This window comes from Ambystoma mexicanum, chromosome 3q, assembly GCF_040938575.1.
Source record: "Ambystoma mexicanum isolate Mex_15411 chromosome 3q, UKY_AmexF1_1, whole genome shotgun sequence".
NCBI classification, from domain to species: Eukaryota; Metazoa; Chordata; class Amphibia; order Caudata; family Ambystomatidae; genus Ambystoma; species Ambystoma mexicanum.
In genome coordinates this window covers 89,844,322-89,868,583 of record NC_090926.1, presented here as the reverse complement: position 1 = coordinate 89,868,583, position 24,262 = coordinate 89,844,322, and the positions used below count along the sequence as shown (strand labels likewise).

At 41.9% G+C, this 24,262-nt stretch overlaps 1 protein-coding gene across 2 annotated transcripts in view; it reads right to left on the bottom strand.

Moving 5' to 3' along the window:
* The window catches only part of TESPA1 (thymocyte expressed, positive selection associated 1), a 913,752-nt gene that overhangs the window by 171,403 nt on the left and 718,087 nt on the right, over nucleotides 1–24,262 (bottom strand). For both annotated transcript variants that reach the window (XM_069653203.1, XM_069653204.1), the window contains 2 exons: nucleotides 21,972–22,180; nucleotides 1,843–2,508 (listed from right to left, as the gene is read on the bottom strand). In XM_069653203.1, the coding sequence (XP_069509304.1) occupies nucleotides 1,843–2,508; nucleotides 21,972–22,180 (875 nt within the window). The remainder of the gene's footprint in view (nucleotides 1–1,842; nucleotides 2,509–21,971; nucleotides 22,181–24,262) is intronic.

Genomic DNA, 24,262 nt, shown 5'->3' with positions numbered 1-24,262 from the left:
AGAGGTTGGAGGAGCAGGAGAAGTTGAATGGGCAGAAGAGTTTGGAGATTTGGAGAAGGTAGAAGTAGGAACAGAGACTTACAAGAGGAGGTAGAAAAATGAAAGGTAGAAGGAGTTGGAAGTGCAGAAGGAGTTAACAGCAGGAGGAGAGGAGGAATATAGTGGAGAATTGTAAGGCTCAGGGGGGATTGGGGAGAGAGAAGGGCCGGAAAAGAAGAATGACTTCATGAGAGAAGGACAGAGACAGGTTTAAGAGATTGAATTGGTGGAGAGAAGCAGGAGGAAAATGAGTAACATTGGTGGACTAGGAAGTGGAAGAGGAGGAGAAGAAAAAAAGAAAAAAATATTAAGAGAGGGTAGGAACATTAGGACTCCCTTGGGGACATATGAGAAGTGCCAGTAAGGTTGAGGCCAAATGCTGTGAGGAAGAGATGAGAGGCGGAACACACATGGGTCAGAATGTTGAGGAGCATATCCCTAAAATAACAAAAAGGGCAGACGTAAGGGGGGGCATAATCTCTCAGTCACGACTGACAATTGAACGGGCGAGGAGGACATTAAAAAGAAGTGGGGTGGATATAGATTAAGACTCTGGGTCAGGGAGGCGATATGGGGTCCAGTAGAAGACCAGTATGCCCTCATAGCTAACCTCACTGATGGGAGAAGTTGTGAAACCAACTAGATTGAAGGCAACTTGCTTCAACCCTATAGGAGTGGTTAATACCTGCAAGAGACTGTGTGTGATGATGTTGTGGGGAGACCCAGAGAGACAATTTGAAAGCAAGACATCTTTTTATTTTATTTTTGATTTAGGTCTTTAGGGGTTGGGCCTAGACTCGGCAAGGCAGTAAAGGAGACCATTCTGTTGAGAAGTTTAGGGTTCTGAGACTTGCAGGTCTTAACCTTCGTGAGGACCTCCACTTGTTGAAAAGTACATTTGGGGAAGGAAAATATATTGGAAAGTATCCAAGGAATAATGTTCCCATTATTATGTGAAGTTTTGTTTTCATTTTCAGTTTTGACTTATGTCAAATATCATCTTCCCTGGCCTCCAGTTGTCGTTTCCTTTAATTAATACATCTTCCAATCCACATATCCTTGTCTTAGTGTGTTTTCCCTCAGAATGTGTTACACTAGCCATTATGTTTCTTACTGGTCCCTATAGGAGTAGGGCATGCATAAAAGTGCACCATCTCTGATCCTGCAAGACTAGGAACACAGGAGAAAACTCATCTGGATGTTGAGGGTCTCAGTACATTGCATAGGCAGGTAAGTTATCAGTCAGGAGGGCATTGTGGCCAACAGCCACCCATCAAATTGGCACTGCCTGGAACCTAAAGGTACTTCTATGAAGGATCCCTATGAAAGGGATTCAACCAATTCAAAGTAGAAGAAACAGAGAACCACTGCAAGCCAAGGAATCCTCTGCATAAAACCAGAGAGTGTTAACGGACAGGAATGTTAGGATCTGTATAGCTCAATAGTTTTTATGGGATGGCACCACATGGAAAAGCACTATGGGGAAATAAATAACCTCTACAACGGCTGGGAAAGAGTCAAACCAATGGCAGCTTTGTAATTTCACTGTTGGAATCCGAACAGTGTGTGAACCCCTCTTTTTATAGATCTTGGAGACTATCAGCAAATCTCATGTGGATAATAAAGCTTGTATACAAGGTGACTATGCAGCACTCAAAACACACACACACACATACATATTGCAATTGTGCAGACTAACTTAAGCCTTCTAACATTCATGGAACAAATAATAGAGGGTATACCTTCACTCCCACGAACGTCAAATACTAGCAAATAGTACATCTCCTCCCTTCCCATTATTACCTGTATCCCATTCCTGCTCCGTCCCATGTGGGAATCCCGCTGGAAAGAAATGCAGTTTGTGCTTGCACTTTAACCTCTTCACTGGCCCATGGGGTGGAGACCTGTCCTCTGCTGTCTCCACTTTCTGCAAGATGGATTGCTTGAGTCTCCCAATGTCCTGGAGCTGTGTGGTTGGCCTGAAGGATTGAACTCCTCCCTCTGAAACATGGAAGTTCTTCACTGAGGTCTCAAGGCGTCCCCGAGGCCTGATGGCTGGGGTTCTTCCTCCTGACTCTCTACACAATGCAGCCTGAGTTTGTTTATCTGATGGTTGTATGTCTCTTTTCTCATTCTTCTGTCTGTCCTCTCGTACCATCTCGAGCACCTGTTGTGCCACCATGCCCAAGCTATTCAGTTTTTTGGGGATTTCCTGGTTATCCTTGTGTGAAGGACCACTGTTTTTGGATGGTGAATAAAGACACATTCGGGAAACCGCTCTCTTCAGCCGGTCCACGGGAGATAGGGGCTCCTGCCTTTCAGCTGTAATCATGATGTCTGGTATCACCCCATAATCCACAAAACTGTAAGAAGGAGCAATTTTCTGAACAGGCGTCTTGGAGACATAGGAATAGAGGCAGTAGAAAGCATTGGCAGTTGTCGTCAGTGTCTGTACTTGTCTGAAGCGATCTAAAAACAAATAACTCTTTGTTACTGTTCAGAATAAAACACAAGACAGACAAAGGAAGCAAAGGGATGATTGTGTTGTGCACTGACGTATCTCAGATACAAGGTTCCTGCCCAAGAGACATTGTGAGATAGGAGACCAGCTCAATGTTTCTCGTTTGGAGGACAGTCTTTATTTCAGTACGTGTCACTCACAAAAGTAAAATCTTACACATCAACAGACCGAAATGTCTTGCAGGATAGTTCCTGGATTATAAAACCTGTGTGTCTTAGACCTGTTGACATTACACCATTCCTGAGGTTAAGGAATGTTGTGACCTTCACTACTTGAAGAGGGAAAAACCAAGAGGGAATTTCAACATATTTACCTGGGTGATACCGTAAAGGAGTACATTCAATAAACATGCACAATTCATCAAGCTACATACATATATATATATATATATATATATATATATATATATATATATATATATATATATATATATATATATATAAAAATGTAACCCCTGCCCTGCTTTTCTTCTGTTTATAGGCATAATTGGAGCCTACCTTTTGCACCTACCTTTTGTGGAGGCAAATGTTGTCCATAATCCAAGATGAGTTTCAATTGCTCTCATCTAAGTGAGTAATGAAGTTGGAATTGGTGTTTAGGACACAGACACCCCAATAAGAGACATTGTTTGAAACAAAGGTGTTAGCAGTGGCAATAATAAGAACAGCAGCTTCTTGTTTTTCCACTATGGTTGCAGTGTTACAAAGTAGGGTTGAATTTTCCCTTATGTCCTATTGACCTGTTTTATTGATTGATTCATAGCCATGTTTAGATATTTGTTGAAATCTTACTAGCTCACGTTGAGAAGTGGGTCAATCAGAAAATGACAGTGCTAGTAAATGCTGGCCCATGATGTCTTTTTACCAGACCATTATGTTAAATAAGATTTAACAACAAAAAAAAACAATGTTAACCGAATATCATAATATGAAGATGTCGCCACTGTATCTTTAAAGAAAATATTCACCCCCATGTTCCAGCTTTTAATAACCCTCAGCTCTGCACAACTGACACCCTAAACCTATTAGAAAACTGTGCAGCACTTAGAGCAAACATGGTCATAGAAGGGGTAATGCTCAACGTAAAGAAGGGAAGGTCCACTAGATACTGTTCACTGTTGAGGCATGCATAACATTCCTTTATAATATTGGCTCCCATGTACTTACCTCCACCTGACCTAAGGGCACTACATCAAGAACATAGATCTAATATGTTGAGGACAGGTAAGCACACAGGACATATTACATATTATTTCGCTACAGTCCGCTACTACACGAGAGGTTGCAAGGTGGACTAAGGTACAGGCGGACAGCCATTTATGCCAGAAGTGAATTGTTCCACGATAGGTGCCACAATTTGTCCCACCAAAGGCTTAAGTGTGCAGTTTTGCACTCTTCCTTGTGTTATTGTTCATACAGATTATTAAAACCAATCTACATGCAAATGCATTTAATTTCTTTTCAATAGCATCATAATGACCACTTAACAAAAGGCATATATTCCTCAAATACCTCATTATGCCTTATGCAGTGTTCCCCTAAAAATACTGGATTGTTATTATGGTTTGTACTGGTGCTATGATTAAAGCTGTTAAATGGTCATTCATGAGCCTTGCCCCACACCTTTCACTTTCTAAAAATCTTGTATCAATGACAAACCTTCAAAACTCAGCAGCTCCATGCAAATCCTTAGTGGGAAAGATCTACATGTTGTGTTGTGTTCCACAAGATCTAACAAGTACAAATTAAAAAGACTTGGTGCAAGAACACAATCCTGTCTGAGTCCCAGAAATGTAGATATTGGGGTTCCTACATTTGCATTAGAGTTTAATCTAATTTGAACCGTGGTGTTCGAGTGTAGTTCAGTTCGTAATATTAGTTGGCCATTGATGATGCCTCAATTGTGTAATTTGTTCCACAGTATAGTTCTATCAACAGTGTCAAATGTGTTTGCAAGGTCCACACTAGCCACATACAAAGTTGATTGACCTCTTCCCAAGGCTTGGTGTCTTACAAGTTTGATTATCAGCCCATTTAGAGAGTTGCCCCAATTTTTGGGGAAATCTGTTTCAGATGTTTTTTAAAAAAAATCTTTAAGCAGCCTAAATAAACAGTTAGTGTAAAATTAAGCCTGGAAATATTTTTGATGAAGGTCCAGTAGTGCAGACGTATGTTAATTTCTCAGGTCTCTTAAATATCCCTTTTTTAAAATTGGCACACGATAGAAGGCTTTCCATGACCCACCCAGGAATTGTATGCTTGACCACAGCACTATATTGTCTTTCATCATAAAATTTGGCAACCCATAGAGCCCTGACATTTGGTTGGTTTAGCTTTTTTAATTAGCCACTCATTATCCAAATATGAGAAGTTTTCATGACATACGCCCAATTTATTAACATGCAATTTAATTTAGGTTGCCAATTATGAGATTATATTACCCAAAGCACCATTTGTGCCACTAACCTTGGTATTCACTCTGTGCCAAAACATACAGGGGTTGTTGCTATTGCCAACATTTCTTGGCTGTCTCTATTATCCAGGATGTGCAATGGAACTTGAACCAATTCAAATACTGTTGCTTTGATTTCTTAATTTCCCAACTTTTTTCCAACTTCTGTATTTTTTGTATCCTTCTTTGTTTTTTGGATGGAAAACCTTAGTCTCCCCTTGTATTCCTCAATTATTGTGTCACATTTCCTCACACTTTCGATATTTCTTCAGTTATGTCTTAAACAATTTCCAGACTCCCCAACCTCTTGTATGGAACCGATGTAGTGTTGGAAATTCATATTCTCCACATGCAGTCCCCCTTGATAGTTTATGGTCATCATTAATAGCCTAATTAACCTTTGTATTGTGTTATAGGGCCATGTAACTCTATGTTTCTGTTCTGTCCTTACTAGGTCCACCGGACCACCCTCTCATATTATATGTGCCACCACGGTACTCACCCATAATGCAAGGTAAGCATGGTCACTAGATGAAATCTACTTCACTTGTAGTTGAGCAATTAATGGAAGATTTTTTTTAATGCCCACTCATAGTCTATATTCGACTTACTCACCTCCCTTCTCCATATATATTTACTTGGGATTTCTCCCTCTGTGTTTCCATTTAGTATACAAAGAGGACAGCTGTTCAAGTATTCTGCGATATTTGCTATAGTCTTTCCAGCATTTCTGTTTGTGCTACACACTTTGTACATACCATCTCCTGTCCCACTCCAGGATTTAAAAATGAAAATCCTCCACTAAAATGACTTTGGGCCTCATTCTGAGATTAGTGGTAGCCATGGCGCAAATAGCCTCCAATACTGGGTCCGGCACTGGTGTTGTTCGATGGGGAATTACCAGTGCATTCTGACCCTGAAGTCCCCATTGACCAAACCATTCCCCATTCCCATTTGAGCCCCCGTAGGGCTCAATGGGAATGGGGAGGGCGCTAATAACGGGCTCGCGACTAGCAAGCCCGTTATTAGCGTCCTGGTCCCTTAGCAGGACCTGTAAGGGACGTGTGGTCAGACCACACATTCCATACGGTTCCCGCTAAGGGACCTCGGAATTGGGCGGTAAGGGATTACCGGCACGGTCTCCTTACCAGTGCCGGTAATCCGTTACCGCCCAACTCATAATGACCCCCTTTATCTGAGTCATAGCTGCAATACCAGCTACAATACCAGTCATTCAACAGCATATCCACATTCTTTCTAAAACATTACAATTATCTATACATTTTTCATTCAAGTAGTAGAGATAATTAGTAAATGTCTCGTCTTTCATCGTTTCAGATGGCCAGGACATTTTAACTGCCAGAATATTGGGAAATTCAAGGTTCCATCTTTCGCGTCCACCAAATGGATGCCCCAACTCCCCATGTTTTGCTTTGTTTAAAAAATAAGCAGGAGCTGTCAATTGTTAACAGATCTCATAGCCATACTTCCTGCAGGGTAAAGATGTTAAAATTTGACATGGTTGGCAGATTAACTAAACTAGTATTACCTCTTGAGTTCCATGATAACATTTCTGTGGAAATGTCCCGAAAGACGGTGCTGGTATTCGTACATCTTAAGTTTTACCAATGGCAAAGCTAATCAGAATGAGCCATTTTCCCTTGCACAGTTTGCTTCCTTTGGATTTTCCACAAGGACGCTCCTGCCGCCATGCATAGTTACTGTACATTTCATTTCAGAGTTTGCAACCCACAACCAATCTTGCGAGACTGTAGAAATGTCCTCACCACCTGTTCTTTGTATGGATATATCTCGAACCTCATAGTCAAGAGAATCTCAAATTCCTTCAAAATAAGTTTATAGATGGCGTCGGAGGGTACATGTAGAACCAGTACATCTGTTTTTCAAATGTCAAAGACTTCCACTTGAGTGATGCCTCTCGATGTAATGAGACTTTACAGAAGAATCTCTGTAAAGACCCACAACTACCTTTTTTTTTTAAAATGAGGTGCTCTGTGTCCTTGAATACTGCAACTAGCACCAATGAGTTGGTGTCCATCTTCATATTCAATCCTTTTGCGTCTCATTTTAATGTGTACAATTCACAGACAATTTTCTGCCTGATCGACCATTCGCCCATGGTGGCTGAACTGTTCACTCATAGCTCTGCTATTTTGTACCCCAAACTTAGACGAATTTAAAATTGTCATTGAATCTGAGGCCCAATTTATCTTCATTGAATTCTGGTGCTCTTCCATACCCCCTTTTGAGGACTAATACTACGTTTTAAGTCTGCCTGTCTGAATGCAATACCAACATAGACGGATCACTTTCATCGGACTCTCCATCATTGCACCTCTCGTCCTAAGTGCTATTAATTTGATAATTTCCTTTTTTTGTTCGATTAGCGCTAAGGTATGGGAGGATGTTCATTTATGCTAACCACATGCCTTGGCAGCTGACAGATGGAACATGCTGAAGGACCATCTGAAGGCAAGGCTATGAAGTTTACACAACCTCATCTACTCTCTCCCCTTCGACCTGAGCTTGGTTTTCTACTTGTTCTCTGCCAATGGTTTCGGCATCAACACTTGGGGACCTTCTTTCCTTTTGTATCACCCCAATAAGTTGTTTTGCTCTTGGTTAGTTTTCCACAAAGATTGTAGTGTTTGGGAAATTATTTTAATCTCTCCATTTAAAGTGTTGCATAACCTAACCAATGCTTGGAGGGTCACATGAATTTCCAAGTTTGAGGTGCATCCAGTTCACTACTCAACAGGGGAATTTGACCAGGTCGTGAAAAGTAATGCGTGGATTACAACCGTTCGCTCATATTGTTACCTCCATTCTCTTTCATGGTGTTGTCAGTCAAAATCTCAGGTTGCACAGTGAATTCTCAAATAGGGCAGCAGTTGCCAACAATGAGATTCCTCATTTTCCGAACGGTGGCATAGCTGCAGAAAAGAGTGCTCCACATCGCCCAAGGTTTGGTCCACTCCCTATGCCACTTTTAACTCCTTGTCGTTCCTTGTGTTGTTGAAACTGAATATATTAAATAAAGGGGATCTCACTTTGTGGGGTATCCTGAATATTTGTTAGTTTAACGCCTTGGCAGAAAGTAGATTATTATTTCTTTTTGCTGCCATTTTTATTGTTTAAAGCAGGGACCTAGCTCGAGAGCAGCGGAGCGCTGTACAGTGTGCGTGGCCAGCATTTGAGATTCCTCTGTATTATTTGTCAGAGACCCTTCCCCCAATTTGTTTAAGTGAGGAGTGTTTTGTATCATAGAATCTGACAACTCCTTCTCCTGCGGGGGTCATCCGAAACCGGTAGCCATTGACTGGATACTGTTAAGGTTATAAAGAGTTGGTAGGTGTACTGTCAAATACCCCACAGGACCACTAAGTAAATATCTATATTTTAAATTTGCAAGTAGCAGCTTACCCAACTTGGTGCGTCAGCGGCTCAGGCGATGAGGAGCTCTTTTTGCTTTTTCCACTGACAACTGCTATAACTCCTGTGCACTCAACGATGGTGTTCTTTGGATGGGATCCCCTTTTTGCAAATGCCGTCCAGGCTGCAACATGCACAATAGCTCCACCAACTTCAGTGAACTGTACTCTATGGAACACTCCATGATGTCTGTTCACATGCAGGATCCTCTATTCACAAGCAGCTGTGTCACCTCAAATGCTGTCTGCACTACAACATACACAATTGTTCCACCACATGCTGTAAACTGCACTCAATGGTTCACTCTGCAATGGCACTCAGCACAGGAAGATCCCCTTTTCGCAAGCAGCTGTGTCACCTCAAACACCATCCTGGCTGCAACACGCATAATAGCTCCACCATCTTCTGTAAACTGCACTCTCAGGTGCACTCTATGACATGTTTCACTTTCCATTGCACAACAATCACTAATTTGACTGTTATTGGTGACAATGAGCTGTCCTCTAGCCAAGTAATGCATGGATGGACATGCTCTACTTCGACCACGTAAATGTTATCACACTTGATTCTGAACAACACTCAATTACTACAGAGGTGATCAACACAACTTTTTTGCAAAATGTTGCTAGTTCGGGGCTATCCCATAAGAGTGGCAAAAAAGAGCAGCTCCCTCACAGTCAATTGTCTATTATAGAAGTTTAGAGTTGACCAGAATGTGATATGCTTCAAAATCATGGCCAGGTCCCTGCACTTCTAAGAATGACCATCTGACATGAGTTACATAAAGGGAAGCAAGCTGCAAGTGCCTCAGCACTCCGATGGTTCTCCCCATATGTTCTCCAGTCTTCAATGCCCATGACAGTTTGGAGGATTTTAACATACACCCTTCTCCCAGTATACTTAGCGGTGATGCCGATTGTTCAACAGGTTCAGGCACGGGTTCAGACAGTGCAAAGTATCATGTCCCATAGTAATGAATTCTATCTTCCTGGTGAACCTCGGCTTCTCCCTCACCTCAGCCAAATCACACCACTTTCTAAAAACATTGAAGATCTACTTTAGGGGTCTTGATTGAATTGCCTTAAAAAAAGGAGTCAAGGAAGGACATGCATGTTCACTATTTTAACCATGCTAAACAAAGAGATTGAGTGCCTTCTCCAGCCCTCAAAGTCTCTGGGCAGAGTCTTCAGAAGTCCAGGTAGATCTTATTTAAATAGCAATGTCCAGAGCTAGGCTAATCCCTATGTAGGTGACATATGTCTCAGCCCACTTAAATGGGAAGGTGAAGTGTCATCTCTGGTGACAGTTATAGATCAAATCAAACATTTTGGGAAGTGAGTCGGAAGTGGGGGAAGCGGGGGAAGTGAGTCGGAAGTGTGTCAGAAGCGGCTGCTAGCATATTTGCCTGACATCATTCTATTGCAGTGCGGCTTGACTCGCTGGCTGTAAGGTGCTTTGCTCTAGTGTGAGGAGGCTCAGAGCTTCGGAGCTGGTGCTGGTACGGAGGCATTTGGGACTGTGTTGACCGTGTTGCTGCTTTTGCTGTGTGGCTCTGCAATCCTGTGTGGCTGTATATGAGTACGGCTGCCACTGCAGACCTGCGGACTATAGAAGGAGTAGTGTGGTGGAATACGGGTTGTTACAGGCGGTGGTCTACCCCGACGTGTCTTTGATGGGGGTTTCAGTATTTGCAGATGCTGGAATGGGTGCCGTCCAGCTCCCTCATCTTATCCCAATCACACAGTGAAGGTGTCAGCTGCTACTGTGCGGCGTGTGATGATTCTGACAAATATAGGGGCTCGCCCAGAACACCACTTTCAGGACTTTCTCTCTGCGCCCTATTGGGCTGTTTTTCTGTCTGTGGCTGTTTTTCTTTGGTGGCTGTGGGCTCCCTTGATGTACTGGTGTGAGTCCTGCCCAGTGGGAAGCACTATTGATTAGTGCTGCTGTGTATGGACTTGCACTGGGTGGTGCCCATTAGTTATAACTGGGAGATTGAATTAGGATTGACATTGGTGAAACAGCGATAGCACCGAGTGAAAGGGCGCAACTAAGGCCCAGTTTGGGGTGTGCTGGAGCTTTTCTCACCCTGTTAACACAAGTGCTTAGGGGAGTGTGCAAGAGGGCACTTCACCCAAATAAAGTAAGTTCAAACAAACTACTATCTTTACACTGGTCAATCCATTGATTTAGAATGCTGTCCGGGAAAAAGCCTGCACAAAGTAAATATAACTTACGTAAGACGAGGAAACAACTTGATGCAGATGCCCTACAGAGCAAGGAGATGGGAAATCCAAATGAAAATATTAAGAATAATGTTAAAATGCCCATCCTTCCTGGTCATGGGGTAATTACTGGTTTCTTTCCCCCGAACCACATTCCAGAAATTAATTCCACGATTATCGAGGAACCTGTACTTCCGGATGCTGGAGGGGGAGACATAATGAGCTCTACAAACTTTGATGACATTGACAACAATTCATTGTTAGAACTCTGTTTGAGTATACAGAGGGGGATGACTCCACAGATGCCCAGGTTGTCTGGAGACAAAGGTTTGACTCCCCCGGCCTCACCTGTAAGTGCACTGGGTCACTCAGTCCCTATGAGTAGATTGTCTGCCTCTCCAAATATGGTAATGGTGTCAATGGAGGATGCGCCAGACACGGAGGAAGAAGACCTCACCTTTCCGTTCCCTGGAGCAAACGAAATAGCAGAGATTCAATCTTCAGTGGCTTCTTTACAATTTGCCCTAAAGATATTGCTACAAATGACAGGGCGAACTTTAGCAAATACTAACTCATTGACTTTGGCCCCGGTATTTGAAAGTAATGAGGAAGTGAAGGCAGAAGTAAATTTATCTGAAGCCATTGTTATGGCGGATGAGATAAATAACATACAACATAAAGAAGCCTCTGTAATCATGGACCAGAGTAAGGTTGTCTTTTTCTCCCGAAAGCAGTGTAAATTGCTGAAGAAGGTGCAAAAGAACAAGAACACCATCACTGTGGTCTCTGTAGAGGGAGAATCAGTGACAGTTGGTGGTCGTTCAAAAAAAGCCAAAAAAGGGCAGCCAGAGCCAAGAAAAAGAATAGTTCTGGAGATGGTTGCTTGTCCAGTTGGTTGATAACCGATCAAGACAAGTGTAAAGAGTGGCCTGAAGAGGTGGAATGACCAGTGAGGGAAGAACAGAGGGTAGGGGAAGGATGGATACCGACCTCAGAAGAATTGGAAGAGCAGGTAGAAGAGTGGGAACGATTTGAGATGGAATAAATCTTCCCAACTACTGCAAGCCACTGACAAAGTGAATAATCCACCAATAAAGTCGGGAAAGGTTGGGATTGACATTTCAGCCAATAAGATCTGTCTGATTAAGAACCGATACAAACATGGTGAACGCAGATGGCTGCCCCGATCTGAGTTCTTGATCCGACTGCACTCGTTGCCTGAACTACCTGTCTTGAAGTCCGACAATTTTCAGTTTGTGGAGCCATTGAAAGGCCTGAATCCCTGTGTCTCCGCTCTGCATTGTAAGTTTATATCTACTGCACAGATGATAAGAAATATCGTGATGAGCTGTGGGGAGTAGATGTTGAGATCGATGCAGATCTGGATGAAATTGACCCTAGTTTCGAATATGAGGAAATAGGTGGTCCGGCAAAACCTGTGGATTGTCCCATCGTACCCAAGGGTAAGAAGGTGGAAGTTGCAGATGTTCAACTTGTTCTAAAATGGCTGGCAGAATCCCTACCTGAGGTGTTAACTAAACACTGAAATGTATCACTATTATCTTGGAACTGTAGAGGATTTGCACATCTATTGTCCTCGGAGGGTTCAGTAAACCTTCTTGCAAAACATAGTCTCATATGTCTTCAAGAGACTTGGGCGATGGACACCTTGATATTAGATGGCCATGTGAACTATCAATCCTTTGCTAAAAGGGGTGAAAAAGGAAGACCATTTGGAGGGCTGTTGATAGGGGTTGCTAGCTTCTTGATTTTGAGGTGGATTATCTGCAATCAAGAGAACAATTTGATGACAGTGGAGGTTGAGTACGGACCCAAGGGAAAAGTGGAAAAATGACTGTTGATAAACTTATATAATCCTCCTCAAGCCTTGATAAGTGATATACTTCAAGCCCTTGATGAGTTATTAGCCTCCTGGTCAGTCATATCTGGAAATATGGCGGTAATAGTAGTGGGTGATTTTAACTGCCACATGGCTGGTGAGGGAGGGAGACACCCACAGAATTCTAAGCTAAGGGAGAAACGCTTACTAACTCATACTAAAATTGATATTGAGGGGCTACGATGCCTCCAATTGTTTGAAGAATGGTATTTAGAAATGCTGATCGGCTATACTTTGAGTAACCATCCCGGGAAGCATACTTGGTCCAATGGGTCTTCTTGTAGTACACTTGATTACATATTCATGTGCCCAAAAATGCGTCTGGGTGTAGATGATATGGTGGTCATTTTGAATAAATGAAGTGACCATTCAGCACTCCGTTGTGTATTAAATATCCTACAAGTAGAACCTGAGAAGAGTAATATGGGTACAGTATGCGTAGACAAAGCAGGTACAAGCATAAAATGGTCTGCCAAGAATATAAATCAGGCGGCAAAAGCTCTTGTGACTGAGAGATGGCCGCATTTACCAGTTTCAATGGCATGTCCATTGATTCAGTAGAAAATTGGAACACTGTTTTTTCTAGCACTCATGCATCGGCCCCTACAAGGCAGATGATTAGATCAGAGGGTGGGACACTCCCGTTCAACAAGAGGATTAGAGATGCTAAGAGAGACCTTAGAAGGGACATGCGTATCAGCAAGAAAAAGCTAGGCCTTACAGAAGAACTGTGGGTTGTTGCGAGGAAAATTAAAAATAAATACACAGCTATCATTAAAAACATACGATATGCTGAAAGAACTCAGGCACATCAGAAATTAGTGTAGACCATTTGCTCCAAAAGCTCTCACAGTATTTGGTCACTTCTAGGTGAAGCAAGGGTGGCTGAATTGGTTAATCCAATAAATGTTGCTGAATGGGAACAATTCTTGGAGAACCGTAATGCAATCATGCAGATAAATGAGATCTGCCCATTGAAAGCTACAATACCAATTGTACCTTTGCGATATATTTTACACGGCCATAATCAGTAAGATAAAGACTCTAAAATCATCTAGAGCCCCAGGACCTAACGGTCTGACTAATATAGTCATCAAAAGTGAGCCTGAGTTCTGGGCTAGTTTGTTGGCTATATTATTTGAGAAGATAATGGCACAGGGGAAGATTCCCAGCTCTTGGCAGACTTCCATGCTGATTCCTGTATTTAACAAAGGTAACCGGCTAGACTCGAATAATTACAGATTACTTTCCATGCTGGATACGACAGGCAAACTGTTTGAGTCCCTGCTACTCAAAGAGCTGCAGGTATGGGTCGAAGAGGCAGATATTTTGTCCAAATTCCAGTGCAGATTAATAAGAGGCTATTCAACTTGCCATAATCTTATGGTCATGGATTTATTGAGATCTAGGGCCCGTAGAAGGGGTGAACCACCGTTATATGCACTCTATATTGACTTCAAAGCGGCTTTTGATTCGGTCCCTAGAGAACGGTTATGGTTAAAACTAGTCGCCCTGGTTTGCCCTGCTGGTATATTGTACTACCTCAGATTGCTACACTATAATACCTCAGTTAGGTTAAAATTAGATCAAGAGATGCATCTGACTGGAAAAGTGCAGCAGAATAGGGGGGTGAAACAGGGTTGTGTCACTGCCCCTCTGGTGTACAACCTTTACGTCCATGATATACCGGTGGCTATAACTGATGCTAGCAATTGCCCTCCAAAAATCGGGCAGGCTGTATGTCCTGTTTTGGCATATGCAGACGATTTGGTCATCTTCGATCATACCATCAGTGGACTGCGTAGATCTGCCACGGCACTCTGGGAGTATGCCACTTGTAATGGACTCACCATTAAACTTGACAAAACCAAGGTCTTGAGATTTACCAGTAAAAGAGTCTCTCATGTCACTCTCATGGTGGGTCAAGATCTCATATGTGCCACAATATCGCTATTTGGGGATTGATTTTGAGCCCGGTGGAGAATATGTGGCATGCAAACAATCCCGTATTACGCGAGCAGCACAAGTAACAGCTTTAATTACCGGTTTTACAAACAAGCAGGGAGGCTTCAAGCTATGGGGTACATGCCAACTTTATTTGCAAGTATTTATCCCTATGATGACCTATGGCCTAGAAGCACTTTTTGATATAGATCTCAGTTGGCTTCAGACCATCGAAGGGAAATTTTGGCTGCATGTCCTTGGCTTAGCACCGGGAGTTCCTATGGCCATTATACGATTTGGAACTGGGAGTGCCCTCGCTTAAAGCTATTGTCATGAAAAAAGAGATCAGCCTTTTTCCTGAAGAAGTGTAGTGGAATAAACAACTCACTATTAACAACAGTCTATCAGGAACTATGTAAGAAACAAAATCCCTGCTCACCATCTGATAGGATGACACAATATTTAGCTGATATAGGCTGGACTTGGTGTGGACGGGTGTACTCAAAGTTGGTACAGAATGCACTTGACAAGCGTGTTAAATTCTGGGATTGGTTGGAGAACTCTGCCCACCTCAGCATGCTGAAAAGTTATCAATGTTTACAATATACTCTTTCATGAAACCACAGGCTTATCTTAATCTTTGCCCTCTAAAAGGTTGCAACGCTTTATACTTCTACTCAGGATGGACCAGCTTCCGACCTTGGTGGTGACGGGTAGAAGAGAGCATATTCCAATGGAACAACGTATTTGTCGGGTATGTAAAGCAAGTAACATATTAGACACAGCCAGACATTTACTGACACAATGTGGTAGCATGACAGATATAATCCACCATCATATTGGGAAGTATACACATGACCTGGCAACAATCAATGATTCATCCTTTTGGGACCACTGCATCAACTCCGAGAGTCTGCGGGTGTTGACTGCCCTTTATAATATCTGGCTAAGGACTGAAGAAATATTGGGTATTAAGATTTGAATAGCAAGTGAAATATAATGTTCAAAACATCATATTATAGATCCTGCCTATGCCTCTGTGGAGTGGTAGACTAAAGATTATATATTTAATTGAAAAGAGGCAGTACAGACATCTCCCCTGATCCCGTTTTTTTAATTTATCACTATTTGAGATCCTCAGTGTTTTGATGTTTTGATGATCGCTTTAATCTTCATTTTAATGTTCATTTGTACAAATAAGGTTGAAGATTAATTTGGGTGTGTCTGCCTTTCTTCCTCTTCCTCTTCTACTTTTGCCTTTTTTCCTCTTTTGTTCTTGTCTTAAATCTTCATTATAAATACTACATGTAAATATTATATGTATTTCACAGGACTGATTGTATGTTGTATTATGTTGTATTGTATGTTGTATTAAGTTATTTATTTGATTTTGATTTTAGGCTTTAGTATATGTTATGTTTAAGTTTAGATTATGTGTAAAGTTTATTAAGTAAACTGTATCACATTAAATAAATAAAATGTTGACTAGTTGGCCTTAAAGAAAGAGTTGTTTGAATATGTTCTCAACGTAGACATAAGATTACATGGATATGTGCCTGGGTTCCAGAGATCCAGACACTACTTGAAAAAGCACAGCTAATTCATTTCCCCTCCTATCAGAGTCGTTTCCATACATTTATGGATTGACCTTGAGCTTCCAGGGAAAGTGTTCCAGTGCTATTCCTGATACTAGAGAGGAGAGGTGCCCCCCTTGTTGCTTTTCTCTTCCAAATTGTACTTCTCTGTAATGTCTCAAAAGTTACCCATATAGTTGACGTGCAATAGTTGGAAAAGCCATATGTTATGACGTTTCCCCAAAACCATGGCTTTCAGGATTGACTGGTGGAAGGCCCAGTTTAACCTGTGAAATGTTTCTTCAGTTTCAAGAGATAACAGGATAAAGTGAGCCATCAGAAAATACCTGGATTTTTCCAGTAGGTGATGACCTTGTTGATGTTTCTGAAAATTGTGTCAGCCTTTCATAAATCATGGATGATCAGAGTATAATGGTTTTGAAATCCAGCCCACCAAACTTGTAGCCTTAGTGAATATGTTCCATTTAGGTTTAGGAGGGCAACGGGCCTATATGAGTTACTATACTGGTTACTATACTGTTTCTAGTCCAGTTTTGTAAAATGGTTAAGGACCACCTCATTGTTATTGAAACAATTACAAAATCCAGGTAAAAGTTAAAGAGATCAATTAGGGGATATAATGTATGCTTCCAAAGGTGCTTGTATTGCCCTGTCACACTGTCAGGGTTTGGGAATTGTAATGCCTGAAGGATTTAATAGTCATTATTATCGTCACTTTTATCTATTCTTTTAAAGTGGGTCTCTTTTTCACTGCTGTTTCTGTGGGAGTGATCTGTGGGAGATGGGTCTAGAAAACATACCATTTCTGAGTACTTACAGAATAATTTGAAAGTCTCTATTTATGTTCATATACCTTCCTCTCATTCCAATCCAGTGAATATCTGCTTTGCTGGGTCTGGCATTAAAGAAATGGAAAATTAGTTAATGGGCTCTGATACTCTTTTTATAGAAGATCCTTTTTCAATCTCAGAAGTTGTCAACCTTCTTTGTTGATGTTTGAAGTGTTCAACTGTCCTCAGACTACACTGTGCTTGAATAGAATGCAACTTGGCACCAATGCTTTGTGACGAGATTCTAGGTTGAATATATCTATTTAGAGATGTTACAAACCGTCTGCATGGGAGTGACAAACTAAGAGCACGCTGTAAGTATGTTACCACTTAAGACCTCTACACATGAGTCCAGCATGAGTTAAATTAGATATCTCCTGGATTATTTAAAGTACAAAATGAATTATCAGATTAGGAAATTCATCTAATACAAATGGGTTCCACAGTTTTGTGAGTAGGAAGCAACGTGTGATACTCCATAGGTGCTCAAGGTTTACGGACCTTGGACATTTCTATAAGACAGTGATAAGAGATAGTAAACAAACCCACAAGGTCTTGTTTATGGCGTCTTGCGGTGTGGACTATGTGGATAAGTAGTCAGACTTCGGATCTTGGTAGAGAAAGAGTAGTCCCTCTCTGTCCCATGAGTGCCCATCAAACATCGTTTACAACTAAAATGGTAAGTTCTTGTTTTAGAGTGAAGGGGGATGATCTGTCTTATGGTTGGAGCTGTTTAGAGTGGTTGATCTACCCATAAGTATTGTGTGGTCCCCTGGCATGCTTTTCTTATTTTTTTTAAATTGACAGATTTTAGCGATCAGGCCCTCTCAGAAGCTTTCTTACCCGAGTAGGGTCTAAGCTAATGCTCATTTCCCTCAATTTCCCTGCTCTCACAGAAAATCTATCATTAGGCCTTTCAACATACAATGGGTTCTTACATGGCATAACATGGCTACACAAGCTTTTTTTGGTTTGTGCAGTAAAACATCATTTGAGCAGGAAACCGTTTGATTTACTAGGTGCCTATTCTTATGGAGAAGATGCAGCCCCACAATGAATTGATGACCACATTGGATTTTTAAAAGAAAAATGTATCTTTGATTTCAATATGAGTTATAATTCCATTCACCACAAATGACCTGCTTTATGCCTCATCCTTCAAAATCCCCTCCCCCATGTCAGAAATCTTCAATAGAGTTAGCAAGATGTGTATCCTAACTGCCATATCAGCACGGGAAGAGAGCATACTCACAGGTGGGATGTCCGAAGGGGTATCCTTCCCACATGCCCATGAACTCCCAGGCTTGAAAGACAAAGTTAGATCTTCTTGGCTCATTGTTATCTTGGAAAGGAAGAGTCATCCCGACCATATGACACTGCATTCTCTATGGTCTGGTAAAATATGAGTGTCTAGCCCATCTTTAAAGGCATATGAATGTGGTTTGAACAAGACCTCATGCGGTTGGCCCTCTTCCCCACGCACAGATGGTCCTACTATATACATTCTGTCTAGCTCCATACTATCTGCCACCTAGCCAGGTAGTAAGTACTTGAAGAAAGACTGCAGCATGGCAGCATGGCCTATACATCACCCCCCCTAATCAGGTTCTTGTAAGAACATTAGGTGGATCTTGGCCCACCTTTAATGGTTTTCCCAGTCCTTTCATTTGATCAAGAGTTTCTTAGTCAGGTTCTTCGGAATTGCAGAATCACTTTCAGTGCCACGCAGCTGATGTCCTCATTAGCCTGTTCTGCAGCATTCAATCGAGCTTCCAAGGAAGATCCTCAAGTATGAACTCAGGATTGTTATTTGAAACCTATGACTGCAGACTAGTCAGTTTATTTGTAAGCTAGCAATGCCTAGAAAAATAAGGTCATTACATTTTTCCCAAACATATTTCTATTTGGAGGAAACTTGTTGACTTTATTTGCATTTGAACCTTTACATGTATTGAGAATTAAATGTTTCAGTATCCATTCTACGCTACAAGTAAACTATGAGCCTAGAATCAGTACAATGAGTCTCATCAACCCTTCTCTACGTTTTTGGAACATTCCTCTGGTCAGGGATAATTGTTGTCCTACCGCGAACATAACTGTGCTGATAGTTGTTTGTTTAGCCACTATATATTTGAAGCTGCCATCTGTTAGGTAATATTTTGTAAAGTCCAACTGGTGTGGAACTTCACAAGACTGATCTCTTGGTATTAGGCAGACCCAAGTCTTAATATAGGCATGTACTACACAAGTTGGTAGAGTGTCTAAGGAGCCAGGCTTATCTTAGAAGGGGTACAGTAGCACAATGAAATCAGTAAACACAAGGCACCAAATAAACACTTATACTCTTAGAGTTATATTTCATTATTTATTTATATATAGACAGGTCAAATTAAGCATTCTTTAAAAAGCAGCAACTAATAGTAAGTTCAGTGGAAGATAGAATTCATTTAAACAAGAACCAATAATGCACGTGAGTAATTATTTTCTATGCTAAACATGTTCCAGCACACCGTATGACATCAATCAAGGTCTGTATTAGCACTCATTTGTGTTCATCAGTACAAAAGTGGGTTGAGCAGGGAAAACGGCTAGAGTTAAAGTATAACACACTTTCCACTGGTTCAATATTTAGTTTCTCCCAGAGGGATGTAGGCAGTCTTGTATCCCAGCAATAATAGTGTCAACAATTAAAACCTGTAAGGGAACACGCACTGCCAAAGCCAATAGGTTTAAGAAGAGGAGCTTTTAGGAAAGCAGGGCAGCCAGAGTCAATAGGACAGTTCCAGTTCTGAGGTAGCTTTTCTTAGAGAAATGTTATCAAACAGTCAGGAATTCTTTGAGAAATCACTGGAGCTCAAGGGGGTCCCACATGATGGAGCCCAAGCTGGAAGGCCTGCACAGGTGAATTGAGGTCAACCCGAAAGGGGTTAAAATAGTACTTCACCAGCTAGTGTGCACTATAATGGCAAAAAGGTATTTCTAACACACGCTCCACAGTACCTTAGAATTGAAGAAGAGGTTCCAGCTGGATGCCTTCCTGATGCAGTGATGCAGACCCTTGTTCCTGGTCCTTGGTCCTGGTGACAAAAGTGAGGATGTCTGGTGGGATTCTGCAGCAAAACTCTGGAGAGGGACTTGGCAGCAATAGATTCCACACAATTCAGTGGCTCTTTGTGGTTTTGGTGCCTTTTTCTCAGTGCCAAAGAGAAAAGAAAATAGCTCAGTTTGGAGTTTCCTCAGTCTCTCGGCCCTGGACTCTGATGAAGGGACTCTGGACAAAGAGTTCCTCCTTCTGGAGGTTCTTGAAGGTGCCACAAAGTTTTGGCCAGATTCGATTTTAGGCAGACAATGCACTCAATAATGGTCAGGGTTCCCCAGGCATTAGGATTCTGCAGTCTAGGAAAGTTGCAGCAAGTTGGATGACGAGTCAAAATGAAGCAGGACTCAAGGCTAGTTGGGCCCACAATCCTATGGGTGGAAGTCGTCCTTCACGGATCTTCCCTTTCAAAATGAAAACGGGGTAAGCACAGCTGCAAGGCTTCACCGGTGTTTCTGCAGTCCTGGAAGGCTCTACTGGTGTCTCTGCCCATCCTCTTATTCGAATGTGATGTTTAACTAGTCAACTCTGCCTGTAGTCCCAAAATCCCCACCTTCTATCTGAAATCACATTCATTTACAGCCCTACAGCTGTCAATCACAGAGGGAGGTGGGTCGTCCTCTAGGACAGTCACCCACCCAGTTGGAATTGGTTCCGGATAGGCTCGTCTACAAACAAAGGCCAGTGAAGTTTCAGGCTCCTGCCTCATTTCCTGCCTTGCCAGACATATTGGAGCCTAGACGGGCTGCAGGGCTGAAGATCGCCAAAGGCAAAACACAAAAAGGACTCAAACCTAGTTTAAACAACCGAGTAAAAACCCAGAAGGTAGTAACAAACAGGAAATGGTGAAAAAAGAAGACATTCTCTATTTTGGAAAAATGGTCACCCATGGGTGCTGTACTGCAGCTGAGACATCAAATACCCTGCACAAAAGGTAGTAAAAAGTAACCACTGCCACCAGCCATTCAAGTTAGTTAGTGTAACAAAAAGTTACATGATAAGTGGCATAAGGAGTTATTACGTAACCCCCCAGCACTTCACACAGGGTGGTGTGTGCTTGACCATCCAAGAAAAAGCTAAATAAGAGAACTGCTATCTCACTATTCTTGGGAACTGTAGTTCACATAAGAAAATGTATGTAAACATTAAGAGAAGTCAGTGGCACTGCGCAGAGGTTGCTTTGTGTCACTATGCAAAAAGAAGAGGCCTATGGAGTTTATCAGACTCCATTAAACAGTTACAAATCCAAGTCAGAGAAAAACAGATGAGTGAGTGGAAAAATATACCACTCACTTAGGTGGTTCAAAATCAAAACAATCCCATATTTTAGCAAAAGTGTCTAGGGTCTCTAAGGTTAAAGGGAATTAGCACAGAAACTGAAGATTCTCCCTAGCAACTTCTTCAGGCCATCAGTTTATTATCTTATATGATTCCAGGTAAAGAAACCAATGAAGGAAGAGGTGCACATGTTTTTATTTTTTAAATAAGTAACAGATGTCATAAAGACTGCTTCCAAAACATTGTGTCTTCTGAATATTGTCAGTGTTAATGTATTTATTTTCTGACCAGCGGCCAATAGTGAACTATAGGAAAGGGTGTTGCCTAGACAATTTTGTTTCCAAGAGCCATAACTCAATCTCATTTGGACAAATGGTGTTAATTGTATTCCTATGAAATGAAACACTGATTGAAACAACACCTGCGTCCCTTATTTAGTATCATAAGTAGATTATTTTAGACCACCTCTACTCTTGTCACTTACATTTAGTGATATGTATCCGATGTTTGTACTTTGTATTTTCCCTGTTCATTTGTATTGGGGGTCTCTACCGCCTTGAAAATGGTTTTAATAGGCATTTTGCCACACTTAATGCATATTTCTACTACTAGACTTACTATGTGAGCGTGATACATACTTGCCAATGTCAAACATGGGTCCTCCATCTCTAGTCTGCGCACCTGCGCCTCCAGAAACACCCGGAAATCAATGCCTTTCATCTGTGAAGGGGTTCTGAAGAAACGGGCAGGGATCTTGGTGGATTCCTGTGGCTGCTCTCCCGTAAAGCCCAGGTTGTAGAGGATGGTCTCAGCATCTTCTTGGCACATATCCAGAATCTCAGTGACACTAGGAGTAAAAATAGGTAGAAGCATACTCAGCAAAAAACACAGTATACCATTGTGTGAAGAAATGACATTCCTGAGAGCAGTAAGGAGCTGTGAGTGAGTCGTGGCCTGTTACCTAGACATGCAGAATGATCTTATGATAGTTAAATCGGCTGTGCTCAACTGCAAGCGCTGCAGGTGCTTCAATATGAAGGTTGAGCACCTGGAAGGAGGCAGATAGTTTCAGGAAAGCAGAATAGCTCAGTTGCTTTAGGAGTCACCGGAAAGCTACTATAAACTATGATGCAAATAGATGCCTTGAAGGCCATCCCAGTCTTCCAACATCCATGGGCCGGTAACACAGGGGTGACATGGGGTTTGTTTTAACAACAAAATACAGATGATTGCAAAGTGCCTTGATGACATAAGTGGTCATTAAGGCCTGAAAGATATATATCCTACCAAATGAGAAGCCAAAGTGCTGAATTGAGCGCACATTTTAAAAGTGAATGTGATATTATTTGCAAAGCAAATTAAATAGTTTCAGTATACAAAATAGACAATACTGAAAGCAAGGTAACTAGTGTAGACAGGCACTTTGGAATGTACGTGAACATAAAATATGTCATAATTATATTATGACGTAAAATGACATACATCTCAGAGAAGGGTTGCACACATTGGCCAATTACTGCATGACAGCACGAGTAAAAGCTTCCGAGACCCTAAAAACAGATATGGCACAGACATCCGCAGTTCAAGCTTTTACCCAAAGCACATAATAGGCAGAGCACAGCCATCTGAAGTGCACGCTGTGCTCCAATACAGAACAGAAGACATAGCAACTGCAACTGTGCAAGCTGACCCCACACACAGACTCACCTAACTCATCACTGCTAAAATATTGCAAACGTACACTTCTGTCACCCCTTCAGACGACCGACCAGGTCGAGTATATTTATTTATTTTTATCTATTTATTGCATTTGATTACACGCCCAAACTCTTGGGCATCACGGCATACATACATCTTAGTCAAGCATATCGTGTTACATTCCTCTTAGTCATATTGAGCAGTTACAGACAGGGTAGTTACATGCGGATACAGACATTACCGGAATATTGAGATCATTTGCCAATATGGCAGTCTGTGTTGCGCTTGCATTGCTAGTATTTGTTGAACAACCAGGATTTGAGTTCTTTCTTAAACTTCGGGAAGGAAGTTTTGTTGCTGAGGTGGGTGGGGAGAGATTTCCAGGTGCAGAAGGGGGAAGCTGGTGTTGCCTGCTCTGGCGGTGGTGAGGTGTGGGATGTGGAGGAATCACTGGGTCTGAGTGTTCTGAGTGTGGATTTGCGGGAGATGCATCGGTTGAGGTAGATTGGGGCTGTGTCAGAGATACATTTATGGGTAATGGTGAGAGTCTTGAGTTTTGTGGAGGATTTTTGCTTGTACTGGAAGCCAGTGAGCATCCTGCTTTTGTTGAGAAATGTGTTCTCTTCTGTTGATCCCCAGAGCTGCCCTGAGCGCTTTGTTTTGGAGGAGTTGTAATTTGGATAGGCTTCTTTTTTTTTTTTAAGGGCCTAGTAGTGAACGTTGCGGTAGTCTAGCTTAGTTAGAATGAGGGCCCTGGCAAGGGTTGGGCAGTTATCAGTGGAGAGAAGCGGTCTGCTTAAGGTGATGAGCTTGGCGGTATACGCCGTGGATGAGGCAAGTGCACTAATGTGGTTGCTCATGGTGAGATTGGAGCCAAGATGTACTCCTAAGGTTTTGACTTTGTGGGAAATGTTGATGGGGGTGCCATCTATCACTATGGCGGGGTAGTCAGAGTGGCGTTTGCTGAGTCTAGTTGGGGTACCGATAATGAGGATTTCAGTTTTTTCTCCATTAAGACAAAGGTAATTGTTAGCCATCCAGTTTTGGATAAGAGAGTAGATTTTGTTAATACGGTCTGTGTCCTGTTCGAGGTTGCCTATGATGGGAATAACTATTTACGTGTCGTCGGCAAAGTTTGTATAAATTACTCCCATAGCATCTAGTGCTGCGAATAGTCATTGTGTGTATGCATTGTATAGTGTTGGGGAGAGGCAGGATCCTTGTGGTACTC